This window comes from Sparus aurata, chromosome 5 (genome assembly GCF_900880675.1).
Source record: "Sparus aurata chromosome 5, fSpaAur1.1, whole genome shotgun sequence".
In the NCBI taxonomy this organism is placed as follows: Eukaryota; Metazoa; Chordata; class Actinopteri; order Spariformes; family Sparidae; genus Sparus; species Sparus aurata.
Window position 1 is genome coordinate 16,046,970 of NC_044191.1, and position 14,083 is coordinate 16,061,052.

The window sequence follows — 14,083 nt, forward strand, 5'->3', positions numbered from 1 at the left end:
TTTTATACGTTAAAGTGTGTTAACGGGTCTAATGGAGGTGCCAATGCATGGAATAAAAGAGACAATATCTCTGATTCTGCTGTATGTCCATGGTGAGTCCAATAGCGTTGAAGGAGTGCAATGTTTGACCAGTGGATGGTTTTTCAAAACTTCACGCCACCTTTACCCACAGTGCAACACATCCAGATGACATCCCTGTAGGCAATATATCAGATTACAATGCAGCTTCCTCTGGAGCCACAAAATACTTTACATACTACTTTTTTTTTCACATATTCAGACCTGTAAACACACTTCAGTGTGTAAAGTAGTTGGAGTTACCCTTTAAGGTGAGCTCAATGAAAACAGCCCTCTAGTACACATACACCATTCTCCACTGTGATGCTCAAAGTGAAGTATTGAGAGCAGGAGGGAATAGTAATAAAAAAAAAAAAAAAGGGGGGGGGGGGGGTGACAAAAGCAAGTCGTTTTCTAGAGACATCTAAATCAGGTCTTTTAATTTGTTAACATAAACAAGCATATCAGATCCAGATGCATTTCAAAGACACTTTTTAGCATTGCTAATACAACATACAGGGTAAAGAGGCATTTATCCAATGCTCAAACATATTTATCAAACTCAGGTCCTCACAAAATTTCTGCATGTGCCTGGTGCTTCTCTATAGATCAAAAGTAGAAGATGATTATGGTCTAGATAATCTAATCTATTCAAATAGTGCATTGCATACAAAGTTTACAGGCATCAGTCAGGACTTCTATCCCAGCTGTGAACAGATGTGAATGTGACTCTGATGCCTGTCCAGTCTCCCGTCTTCCTGGGAGCTGTGATGAGGTAGAAAGAAACCTGCCTCTTCCATACCGCTGAGCAGCCTGGTCCAGACTTTTGCACACAAAGTGAGTAAATATTTGCCTTAGTATACAATATACCCCACCAAAGGGAGAATGCAAAGCAGTTCTCCAAAGCCTCCTTAATACCAATTCCTGATTGGAGCGGCTTGGGACTGTTGTTAGCTTAGGGTGCCCAGATCTCCGGTAGGGAATAATTAAAACTCAGTCACTCTGTTGGGGGATCGACCGGTTTTGTGCTGAGGGCCTGAGCCGCTAAGGAATGCCAGTGTGGACCCAACATGATTGAAGGGGTAAAAAAAAAAAAAAAAAAAAAACACACACACACAAAACAAAGAAAAATACACCTAAACCACCTTGCTAACACCACAGATTAACTCAGGAGCTCTGGCAGAGGCCAGGAAAGTGCCCATTCACAAAGAAAATATGAAGCGCTACATATCAGAACAACACATTCCAGTTCTATATTCACCATGGCTAATGTTTCTAATAACATTAAGCAAAAAAATAAGCACTATCAAGGACATCCGTTGAAAATAATTTTTCATTGCATTCTCTTCCTGATGATTTATAATAAAAGTTGGAATGAAACTCCTCATTTGACCACAGATCAGATATTTATGAGCCAGTGCTGAAATGTCAAACTCTGACTTAAAAAGAAGACTTTCCATTTGTGGGAGTCAAGTTATGTGCAAATATCCTCATGGCTGTACAATATAAAAACACATCCAGACATCTTGAGTATCTTTATTTTATTCTTCTACAATCAACTGAAAAACTAAATAAAAATGGAGAAATGGACCAGCATTTAAATGTACTGGATGCAAGCTAAGCCCTGCGTTTAACATTTTCTACTCCCTCATTCTTCACGTCCACCAGCATTTTCTACAGGCCAATAACAGTGATTCTACAAAACACAGGGAAACATCAAGGCCATTACTTCATTCTTGTATCTCAATATTTAAGGCCTCTTCAAACTAATGTCTATATGGTCTTATTTGACTTGGCTAACAAGTCGCAAAAATCGAAGGCGTATTTTTTTATTTTTACAGTAGACATCAATACCAGATCTCACTGGGGACTCACTGACACTTGGGTGCTGATGGTCATAAATGAGAGGTCATCAAATTCAACATGACTGTGCAGTGACAGCTTTTACATGTTGACACAGAACTCGTCTAACCACCAATCATGGTTAAGCTGCAATTAAAGAAAAAACCAGCAGCTTTGTGTACCTGAGGAACTGGAGAAAATCTTACCAAAATGAATATATTCCAAAACATCTGAATAAAACCTCTATCAACAAGTAAGCTAGAAACACAAATGGCAACAGAACATACCGTTGTGTTGTATTGGCACCATTCTCTCAACCGTTACTTCTCCTAGTGTATCCTGCAAATCTCTACCCTACAGGCTGATGCCACTAATGGGAACATCACCTTCATCGTATTAAACTATAAGTGGTCGACTGAAGTGCAGACTAGTTTCTTTTCATCCGTGCTTTTATCACAGCTTAGCCCTTACTACAAGGCTTTGAGAAAGCGTCCCTTCTACACTACTTTAATCACCTTGGGGATGATTATCCAGAGCAAAGCATACAACAGAGGCCCTCGTACACATTGATCCCCTTCCCAATCCTATACAAATATCACATGGGATTATGAATCTACCCTGGTGCACATGGGGCTTGGACGTGGCTTTTTGCCCTCGTCTGGGAACACAGTAATGCCTTGTTGAAAAAGGAAAGTTCCTCAGGGGTCAGAGATTTTTACATTACAATATACTTTAAAAAGGTTGTATCATGAAAACACCAAAATGGTGCTCTGCTGCGCTAATCTGTATCACTTTATTGTGATACAGATGTTTTTCATCTGTATGATGTTGTAGGAAGCCCTGGATTCTTCATTCAGCACTCTTAAGACAGAAGTACGTAAATATACATCAGGTGTTTTAAGCCTCAACTGCCAAGGCTGGAGGAGGACTTGTTATAAAAAACATGCTCACCAACATGTGTAAGCGAACATAAATGGCCTTAATCCATAGAGATTGCGTCTCATACTCTGAGAAAACATTTGTCACGTAGGCTGGAGGACAGGAAGCACTTTTAACAAACAATAAATTACTCAAACAGTCGGTGTTTGATTACCTGGTAGACTACATGAATGCATAAGCCATAGACAAAATTTATTGAAATTTAAATGGAGGCTGGTGTTAAATGCCCTCACAGGTCTTCACTCTAAAAAGCATCTTAAACCTTTAGTAAACATTGAACTTTAATGTTATTGTGCATAGCATGATTTCACACAGCCCAGTGTCAAGTAAGACACTGGCCACTATTGTATATGGATACTGATTGTAATTTCTGCATTAGGTTATTGCATAACGTCTGGAAGGCAGTTAGCTATTATGGACAAAACGTAACGAGATTGTGTCTACGAGATGCTTACTTATCTACAATTTGACACGTTTGTAAAGAAACAAACCACTCGGCTCGTTCAGCTCTTGAACCGCGTCTGCTCACATATGTGGTTGAATTTCCTGAAATGAAAGAACAGAAAAGAAAACCACATAAATTATGTGCACAAAACCTTGACATGAAGCATCACACACAGGTCTTCAAACAGAAGACATAAAAGGAGTACCAAGTTTATACAAGGACTCCTTCTAGTGGTGAAGCAAGTGAACAGCGTGCACACCACATATCTGTCATGTCATTCCAGAGTACAGGCAGAGCTGGTCTCAACAGAGTTATTAAAAACACTTACACTGCATGATGTGCCTTCACCTGCGTGCGACAGTTGCGTCCCCAGTAACAGTCAGGACGAGATATTACAGCAGCTGAAGACAGAAAATCATATACGATATTACATGGAGTCTTGACCCAACAACAGCAAGTCATTTTAAATCCAAGTTGTCTAAAACACTGAAAAACAATTGTTTTAACCTGACCTGGCAGTTCAGATGAAGGGATGTTCTGTCTGTACTTGTAGGCGAGCTCTTTGAATGCTCGCAGGCCACAGCAGTAGCACAAGATGGCATCAGCAGAGACACGACAATCTGATAGAGTCAAAAAGGACAAGATATTATCACTCTCTCTTTTTATAGGACATTGGGGCTTTAGTTCAGCCATCCTGTATGTGCTGCGAGTTTTGTACTGGATCTTCCAGTTGTATCTGCAATGGTGGAGGAAGTATTCAGATCCTTATTTCAGTAAAAATGCACACAGTGAAAATACTTTATACCATGACGTTGTGAGTAAAGTGCTGCACTGAAAATGTTTTTCAAGTGTAGTTATGTTTAATTATACTCAAGTATAATCTGTAAAATGTACTTCAAGTACTGAGAGTAAAAAGTACGACACATGCATTAATTAAGCAGGATTTTCCTGGTGTAGTTTGTTCAGGTGGAGCTGAACCCTTTTGTATTTGACTGCAACTAATGATTATTTTCATTATGGATTAATCTACTGATGGTTTTCTCTACCAAGTGATTTGATTGTTTGGTTTGGTTTGAGTGACATGTACATTTTTTAAAATGCATGTTTTGTCTAACCAATAGTACAAACCTCAAAATTACGCTAAATTAAGTAAAAGTACCAAAATAATTTTAAAAAAGGCAGCAAATCTTCACATTTGTGGTGCTGGAACCTTGAAATGTTTTTAAATGTAAAATTATATCCAGTATTACAGTAAAACTTTTTGTAAATTGATGAAATGTTAACCAACACATGATTTTAGCTGTACTTGCATAAGCTCGGTGTTTTAATTCATCAAGAAAATGTCAAATTTTGTAAGTTCTTTGTGTGTTGTGTATACAAGGATCTTAATCTGTGAAGTAACTCAAGTAATTGTAGTGATGTAAAAAGTACAATATTTCCCTCTGAGATGTAATGGATTAGAAATAGAAAGTTGCATAGAAAGGAAAAGTCAAGTTAAGTACAAATACCCAAAATTTGTACTTATTACTGCTACTTGATAATAAAAGTGACTCTGGTTTTGATCTAAAAGCTCACCTGTCGGATGGTAGTGTCCCTGCTGTAAGCTCCGCAAAGCCTCCTGGAGCAGATCTCTCCATGACTTCCCCTTGGAGGTCAGGTAGTTCTGGTAGAAGGATGAAAACACACAAGCAAATAGCATATCATCATCACATGGGACACTAGGTGCAGAGATGCATTTCAAACATCTTATAACCTTAGCTTAGATTGTAATTGGAGTTTTGTGTAAGCTTTAATTGATGCCCTTGACTTTTTTTTAAAGTATTTTTTTGGCCTTTTTATGGCTTTTATTGATAGTACAGTTGAAGATATGACAGGAAACAGGGAGAGAGAGAGAGGGAGTGACACACAGCAAAGGGACTCAGGCCGGGAGTCGAACCCGGGTCCGCTGCAGAGCCTCAGCACATGGGACGCGCGCTGTACCAACTGAGCTATTCGGCGCCCCGCTTGACAATTTTTAAATCAGGAGAGCTCATTTAGCTTAGTGTGGCAAGAGCTGTTTGGAGGACACACAGATTGAAAGTGTGTTTGAGCATCAAGAAGATAAATACTAAGTGAGAACCAACCACACATGACATGATAAGCATCATCTCAATACAAATGACTGTAATAAGTAATGCATTCTAAAAGCCAAATAAAAAACTAACACAAAATACATCATTGCAATATCTGACATGTTCAGATGGTCTCACCTGGAGAACCTCTGATTCATAGTTGTTGTTGTTCAGCGCACCATCCAGGCACTTGTTCGTCAGATTGAGCTCTGGGGGAAAAAAAGAAAATGGTGGATTTGAACCACGAAACATTTGGCAAACTATAACACATAAATCTGCGGCACTAATAAATACATAATAAGCCATATCGCATAGAGGATGTTTTAGAATTGTAAGTTTGTATTCCTGAGCTGCATTTTTGTGGTGAAAGATATACAAGAGCTTCATTGGCTGGAGTCGAAAGTATCTTTCTCCGACACTGAACCAAAAATCACTGAATCACCCTATAATACTGCTCACTGTGTATGGAGCTTATAATTTCATACTGTGTCCTGTTATTTCATTACTTAAAGTCTGACACCTTCATGCCTAATTCATATTCGACACAATTATGTTTGATGAGTTTTCCTGCCAAGAATTAAATGTCAAAAACACATAATGCTTATAATTTTAGAATGACAATCATCAAAATAACAGATGTGCATTTGGACACTAGCCCAAAAAAATTCCAATACTTGTTGAAAGCAACGACCCAGCAATAAGCCCAACAGTGGAAATCCCCCGGAGGCCGTTTTGCTGAAACAGATACATACCACTGAATCGAGCCAGACAGCCTTGACAGCCAATCCTCTGGCAACCCCAGTACATGTGACAGAAGGGTCGATGGCACAGCACACCTGCCAACACACAGCACATTATGCATAAGAGGTATATCATGGGGTTTGTGCAACTGTCTACCTGTACATGTGAATGGCTGGCAAAGATGTACTGCAACTATGAGCCGATTTTAGCCGATGTATAGCATAACTCAACACGTGTTTATTAAATGTGTCTTTCTACTGAAGAGCCTAACAAAATTTAAACTGAAGCTGACTGGTTTATAGAATCTATTAATTTTAGCTTACTTTATTAAAGCTGCAGCACCATATTTTTACATATAAATTACCTTCTGTTACATTCAAGCCCTTGCAAAACAGTTGACAGCTGAAGAGTTGACAGGAAAGGAGGTTGAGAGTGGAGACGCAAAGTGATAAAAATTTGATAAATTTCTACCTTACTGAACAACAGATACAGTATACCGCCACCTGGTGGTATGGCAAGTTATTTTCTCCTTACACAGGCCTTGGTCTTTGCTGAGAATTATATTGCAATTTTTTCGAGGCGACACAACAATCAGCCTCAGTAGTTGCTAGTTCTTTGACATCTGTTTGGTGTCCCTATGGTTTCATGAGCATGTCTCAACGGTATCCGTCATAAGGAGGAAACGAGAATTCCACACTGCAGGTTTAATTCCTTTTCTATTTCACTGTCCTCAATAAAATAACAGTTTGATTGTTGAAATTAAACTATAAATTTAAAAACACATAACAGAGCGTCTAACAAGTTCTGGGAGCACTCACATTGCTGAGCAATAACCTGCTGGCTGTTTGGCTCAGCACGTCTGTCTGGCATTGGTTGGAGGCAGCAGGTGCAGATGAGATGGCAGCCCTGAGGGGGGCAGCGGTACTCGTGAGGAACTGCAGACAGGATGAGAGCAGAAAAATGTTTGAGACAGGAGGAAGGCCCGAAGATCTCCACAGCTGCTTAAGTAAGCTTTCAGATGCAATTTCCAATGACAGAACACACCAACAGTAAGATTAAGCAAGAATTACAGTGTCAGGCTTATAACAGAATGTCGTCCCTAGCAATTTGCCATTGACTGAAAAGTTTAACATTAGTTACTGATCCTCTTATCTAATGTACACTTAGAATCACCTGAGGGGATATCAGAGGATGTTGAGGGCTGCTCCCCTGTGGCCTTTGCAGATGCAGATTCCTCGTCAGTTGCTGGTTTGGGTGAAGGAGGCAGAGGCGGGGGAGCTGGCAGACCAGGGAGCCAGAAGTTAGAACCTGAGGCAAACAGCACTTGACTGATCTCCCTCCTGTAGCCAGGACACTGTCTGCACATCACTAGAGGCTGACTGGGGGGAAAAAAATGCAAAAGAAAACCATCACATGAAGAAATGTTCAATAAACAAGCAAAAACAGGTTTCCAACCCTGATGACTTTCCCAGGTAAAGATATTGTATTATTGCAGATTGTCATACTGATAAAAACGTTCATCGAAATACTAAAACTAAATCAAAATCACAAATCACACAGGTTTACCTAATGTCTGAGGAGTCACTGTCATTGTCAGACAGCTCAAACAGATAATCTGAACTGCCCTCCTCGTCAGAGAAAGAGCGCTCAACTTTTGGCTGCAACATGTCCTGAGTTATCTTGTTACGGCTGTCCATGCTCTTTAAGTCCTCCTCACTGCGGCACTTCTCTGTGGGACAGAAAGGGACACACAAATCATATACAACGTCAGCATTGGGAAGGTAAACCATTTTTGAAAATCGTACAAGGTAAGAAGTTCTTGAATCTTCTTAAAATGTGCTATTTAAATATTGTTTATCTGTGCAAACCTGGGTGCTGGATGAGGTAGGCCTCCACCAGGTTGTTGAGGATGTGGTTCTTATGAATCCTCTCCACAGGGCAGCGGCAGGTGGGGCAAAGAGAAGAGCGCTCCATCCAGCCAGAGTAGCAGGCAGCACAAAAGACGTGCATGCAAGGCTGCAAGCTGAAGCAAAGACAAGAGGCTCAGAATTAAACTCGCATTGCACTGTTGAACGTGAAAACATAAAAGTGTGTTTCAAGCCCCTAAGCTTGGACATCTGTTTGAATGACAAGGTCCATGGGATCTTACCTGACACAGTCATGCAGTAGGTCCTGGCAAATAACACACGTCAGGGTCTCCTCCATCTTGTCTGTTTTAGTCCCTTCCATGGGTGGTTTAGACAAAACACTCCCAGCACTTCCCTTAGTTGAGCTGACCACTTCTGTATGAGAGGTGTGTGGCAAACCCGGATTGTAATCTTTGTCTGTAAACACAATAACTCTATCTTACATGCTACAACGAGTCTGGGTTTTTTGGCAGAAAACTTTGCAAAGCTTGAAGTTTCTGGGGTTGGAATACAAGCTGTAAGTAAAGCTCTGGTAACAGACAAAGGTTATATTTGTGCAAGCACAATGACCAGTGTGGGCGTCTCTAAGCTCACCTGCTTTTCTGGTTCATGTCTGGCCGGCAGTGCAAGTGCAAAAGGGCTGTCTGAAGGTAAATATAGATCATTGTTATGTTGAGGTTGTGTTGATTACGGTTATCTCTATCCTAAAATGTGATACAGCAGTGTTTGCGTTTTTGTTTTTTTTTGAAAATGTTGGAAAGAATGTCATGAGTGATGACCTTTGCCAAGGTGTGTGTCACCATTAGCATGTGATTTGACAAAAGTAATCCCTGTCAACAGCTGCTTATAATGATACAGCACTTTGGTGCACCACTTCTCTAATCTGAGGCTGCAGATCTAACATGTGCACCTTCAGAAGGCTGCAAGGATTTAATGAAATGAATGAGAAGCTTTTCATACAGCAAAAAGAATGTAAGTACTGTAGTTACTGTAACAGTTATCCAGATTATTTAATGAATTCAAACTGCATACATGCATTCCTGTTTTAACAACACTTTTTTTGTTTTTGACGTTTGAAACACTTTTACTGGCTAGGAAGTCTTAAATTGGTTAGTTTGCAATTTGGACTTGATATAATAACATAGGCAGCTGTGCGATCTCAGTGTAAAGTCTAAGGCCCAAGGTCGGCCAAAATTCCAACGATACCCTTCAGATTCTTAATTTGAGTGAACCTCCCACCTGCCTCGCCTTCATTTGTGCACATTTTGCTTGACACAAAATGGACCAGAAAAGCAAATTTCAAAGTCAGTAAAACGTTATTGTGCTGCCACAAAGATAGGGCCCACACTCTAATGTGAAAATCACCACACCAGATTATTCTCAGGGTAGAAGCTATTTACCATCATCAGATTTTCTCCTCTTGCTCTCTGGCTCCATGTTGTCTACGTCTTTTTCTTGCTCCGTGGAAGCATGTTTAGCCTGGCCTGATGAGATCGAAGAACAACAGACAAGGATCAAATAATGTTTCTGTTTTGACATACTGGACATAGATGATGTAAGAATGTAGTTGAAACAGTGAAGACTAGAAATGTGTCCTATCCAGTGTTCATGATAGTATCTTTGTCATATCAAATGAACTATTAGATGAAAGCAGACAGTTCGGTCAGTTAAACACCAGGCTGTAGATAGTGTGACGATCCTCAGCTGAACATGTTTTGCCCAATAAACAAGACCAACATCAACAGGACGGTTTCTTTCAAGGACAGGACACAGAGGCTGGCTGGAGAAATCTGACTATACCAGCTGAAATTAGGCCATCACAATAACATTATTATTACAATGCCATTCTAGTAAATACTGGGCCCTAGGCTTTAATATCATGGCCTATGTTGTCATGTCTTTAAAGGAATGGTCTGAAATTTTGGGAAATATGCTTGCAGAGAAGATCAGTAACATTCTAAAATCCGTCCATTAAATATGAGGCTACAGCTAGAAAACATGGCTTTACATAGAGAAAAACTGAAAACAAGGGCGAAAAGCTAGCTTTGCACTGTCCAAAAAAAAGGTACAAAAACCAATTTGTGAAGACAACATGTTGGGATTTTACAGAATGGTTACATGTGGGACTCTTTATTGGCCAGAAAAGTCATGATCTGGAGTCTTTTCATCACCGCGAGACCCGGCAGAGACTCTGGGAAGTCCCATCTCTTGCAAAGAAATGGTATTTGCATGACCACATAAAACTTCCCATACCAACTGAACTTAGAAGTACTGTATATAATCATTCACAATTAATCTACAATGTGAATTTCCAGACAGAAAGCTGAAGAAAAAAAATCCTCCCTCTCATCACAATAGATCACCCCTCATCAGCAGAGTTTTAGCAGAGAACCTACCAGAGGCAGGACAGGCTGTGGTTGCCATGGGACCACAACTTGTAGGGCTCTCAATGCAGAAGTGGGAAGCAGAGGTGGAGGGCTGAGGTTCCTCCTGTGTTGGATCACGAGGAGCCTTTGTAAGCATTACGGGCTCCACGGAGAGAGACATCTCTGAATGTGGAACTGGTGTAGGACTGTGGGCCAACCTGTCCATGTCTAAAGTTTAGATAAAGGGTGGGTTTTACAATATATCTGCAGAATCAAAATAACTGCATTCGACCAAGGAGCTGTAGTGGAATTAGCCGACTACTTACCATAGCTATGATGTGAAATAGCCTGTTCCGTTTTGATTGAGTGGTAAACGTAGGCAATGTCTACAGGGTGAGAGGAGGAAGATGTTGTCTTTCTTTGAAATAAATTCATATAAACATTCTCATAGGGAACAAAATGAACAACTCACTTTGCTCTGGCTCACTTTTCCTGTACACAAAGTAGATGACATCGCCGTTCTGCAGCATGTGAGTTTGCTTCTTGACCAGTTTGGACATGTTGATTACCGTGCCATTAGTGCTACAGACAGACAAACAAACAAATGGATGTATTGTTGGACAATGTAAAAGTAAATCAGATCGTTTTAACAGCTCTAAAATTACAACTGAAGCCTCCCTTACAAACACATTTGAACTTTTTCAACATACCCTAGTTGAATTTCTTTGTAACCAACAATAGTGCTGAAATGAACGAATGAGGAAACAAACACAAGAATTCTTTCATGGGTGAACATCTGACTGCGGTACCTCATGTCTTCCAGCCATGCCAGTCCTGAGCCTTCATCCTGCACAATCTTGCAGTGCTCCCCTGATACCAGTTTGTTGGCCGGAAAGGACAGATAACATCCTGGAAAAAAAAAACAAAAAAAACAGTAAAGCATCACCAAGACTAAATAGACAAAATATGGATTACATTTTATCTTATTAGTGTCATTTGTGAGAGAGTATAATAATTAATACAGTACTACAATTAGAATATCCTTTATATTTACAACCGTCATGTGCAATTCCTGTATGAATCCTGTGCATTCCAACATCTCTGTGTCATTATATCTTTATACTCTTTTAGTATATTACTACACACTATGTGTGTGTTACAGATGTGTGAGCAATTATCCTGTGCCATTATCAGTTTTGGGCATATCTGTATGTGAAAATAGTGAAGTCGTTATTAGGTAAAACTTTATAATAACCCTCAATAAATGGTGAATCTTTAATTAAACTTGAATGAATTGTTATTTCACCATTAAACAATGAAATGCTTTAAAATGTATTTCAAGCAATCATTTATTGAAAAGATGCAAGTGATGTTTATTAACAATTTCTTAATGGTTTATAAAAACATCTAATTGCTAGTTAACAGTCAAAACGCTATTATATAAAGTATAATTAACTGTAAAATTACAAGGTCATTGATGGTCATTATGAAGTGTCAGCCTTTATTATTTTTTACTTTTTTTTTCTCTTATTCTGTTTTTGTCTTGTTTTATTCATCTAACAGTTTCCACGGTAAAGGATCTACTATCGTATCTTAATATGTGTATCTTTTTCAGATTCACCTTCTCATGACATAAAAAAAAAAAAAAAACACTTTTATTACCCAGACATAAGCTACCCAATTAAGATGAGTCACTTTGCATTGCAAAAAAGTAGACCCCAAAGCTCTCTACAACAAAGCAGTCACAGAGGGAAATATAGGCCTAACCTTTTCTTAAGCAAAACCCATACACAAAAAAAATCTACTTAATATTCTGCACACATGTTCTCAATGGAGGCCTTTTGTTATCATCACAAGGGGCTGTCTAAGTTTGGTGCACTAAAGAAGTCTTTGTGTTTTCAAGGGGGAGGTTATAAAGGCTCCAGACACTGACAGCAACGTCTACTGACTAGACTATCTTTTGTTAATAGGCATCACCACGTTTACAACTTTTTAAAGCAGGATAAAAAAAATGTTTTAACAACATATTGAGAAACAAGATTCCATGACAAGCAGAAACAAACCCACCTTTTTTTCTGCCAACTGTGCATTCCCTGTTGAACAGCAGGACAGTCTCACTGGAGTCCACTTTGACCAGCTTTCCCCACGGTCGTCCTCTTTTATAACTGTCCATCTTGTTTGTTCTATAAGAAGTTATGAGAAACAAGTGCAAATGTTTAAATATAAAAAAACAAAAAAAACAAAAAACAAACTGTACACACTACTGGGCACATGGTAGCAAAGAGAAAGTGAAATTAATCTTCAAATTCACGTTTTAGTGTATGCTGGTGAAATCACAACCTACTGAGACATTATATTAAATTAGTTACTAATATTAGAATATACTAGTTATAAATGAAAACACTGTTTCCAGGATTCTGATGTTAGAATGCAAAGTGGGTTCATATCTGACATGTTAAGACACCTTTGGCAGACATACCCTAATAAAACATAATATAACCTCTTCTTAAAATCAAACGTGCATTCTTCATTTCTATTGTCAGTGAAAGTACTTTGCGCATATTCCAATAAGCTTCATCTTAAAGAAATGTTTAGTCCCACAGTCTCGAGTCAAACACACCAAAAACTTAGATCATTTATCGTGTTTTATGTATGCCGAATTCACAAGTGAACTGTATAGATTCATAAATGATCATGAACAATAGTAGGAGAGCTATGCAACCTTGGAAATAACCAAGGCTCCACTAAACTGGTGGAGTTTCTAATGATATTTGGTACAAAAGCAAAAGTTGCTAACGAGACCTAGCTTTACTGAGTTCACTAGCTATCCAATGATGTTTGCTGCCTCTGTTAACCGTTGGTTGACTTTGTTTTCAACCGTCAACTATTACATACTTCACAAAGTGTTACAAAATGCACGTGTTGTGGGATATTATCACAGATAACGTGGACAAACACAACTTCGCTCAATGGTAACACTAAGCTAATGCTAACGTTAGCAGCCAACCAGTCTGTGTATCCAAGAGCTAATCGGGGGCACAACGCAACAACTACAAATGTCCGTAACCGCGGACAAGTCTTAAATGCTTATCTTACCGTCAAAAGCTGAGTGTTTTTGTCCCAGAAGCTCTGAATAAAACAGCTTCTTCTCCTCATGTTCCAGCTAGGCGCAAGCTGTACTTCCTGCCAAGCTCAGGGTTGACATTATATACCGTCATCAGCTGATGGAGGAGGGGCGGTGTGGGCTCGTGCTTTAAAGTACGGGTGTTTCCATCTGTGCTGCGGCGGACATCCTCACACATGACCTCCCGCTGTCCGCAGGTCGATCTCATACAGTCTGTGGATAAACTGCACGCACACACTGCTGCTATTGCACCAGAGAATAAAGGAAATAAAGTGTGTTTGGACAGAACACAATTACCATATGCAAAGAAGTTTGTTTCACATGGTCATAACAAAATACACGTTTGAAGCCAGCAACAAGTGCACCTGTATTTAGTGAGAGTTATACACAGAGAGTGCACATTTTGTGATACGTGGTATACTTTTATAACAGCAACTTACCTATTTTTTTGTTTTTCATGTTTCATGTAGCATTTAGTAAATGTTTATAATGTGTGGTTTGCATGTGGTTTACCTGATTTACCAAACCTCTTTTCACACGTTCCTCATTTG

At 39.4% G+C, this 14,083-nt stretch overlaps 1 protein-coding gene across 3 annotated transcripts; it reads right to left on the reverse strand.

The window, feature by feature from the left end:
- Positions 1 to 467: 467 nt before the first annotated feature.
- Positions 468 to 13,658, reverse strand: chfr (checkpoint with forkhead and ring finger domains, E3 ubiquitin protein ligase). Of its 3 annotated transcripts, none has more exons than XM_030417931.1 (18): positions 13,505 to 13,658; positions 12,476 to 12,591; positions 11,218 to 11,317; positions 10,881 to 10,990; positions 10,735 to 10,794; positions 10,439 to 10,636; positions 9,443 to 9,526; positions 8,285 to 8,417; positions 8,004 to 8,158; positions 7,702 to 7,864; positions 7,309 to 7,514; positions 6,954 to 7,070; positions 6,147 to 6,230; positions 5,533 to 5,603; positions 4,859 to 4,946; positions 3,796 to 3,903; positions 3,612 to 3,684; positions 468 to 3,384 (listed from the first exon to the last, which is right to left on the reverse strand). In XM_030417931.1, the coding sequence occupies exons 2-18, from the start codon at positions 12,579 to 12,581 to the stop codon at positions 3,342 to 3,344; spliced, it is 1,899 nt and encodes a 632-aa protein (XP_030273791.1). In that variant the 5' UTR covers positions 12,582 to 12,591; positions 13,505 to 13,658; the 3' UTR covers positions 468 to 3,341. The 3 variants fall into 3 exon arrangements, with proteins under 3 accessions (XP_030273791.1, XP_030273790.1, XP_030273793.1); XM_030417930.1 differs by having other exon boundaries at positions 8,285 to 8,459; XM_030417933.1 differs by lacking the exon at positions 13,505 to 13,658 and having other exon boundaries at positions 8,285 to 8,459; positions 11,218 to 11,319; positions 12,477 to 12,573.
- Between the last annotated feature and the right edge of the window lie 425 nt (positions 13,659 to 14,083).

Excerpts from the sequence above, each read along its gene's own strand:
- chfr (XM_030417930.1), bottom strand. The coding sequence starts at position 12,581 with ATGGACAGTTATAAAAGAGGACGACCGTGGGGAAAGCTGGTCAAAGTG. Across the intron at positions 11,318-12,475 it reads CACAGTTGGCAGAAAAAAAG|GATGTTATCTGTCCTTTCCG; the intron begins GTGGGTTTGTTT and ends TTTTTTTTCCAG. Across the intron at positions 8,460-9,442 it reads GAGGAGAAAATCTGATGATG|ACAAAGATTACAATCCGGGT; the intron begins GTAAATAGCTTC and ends TTGTGTTTACAG.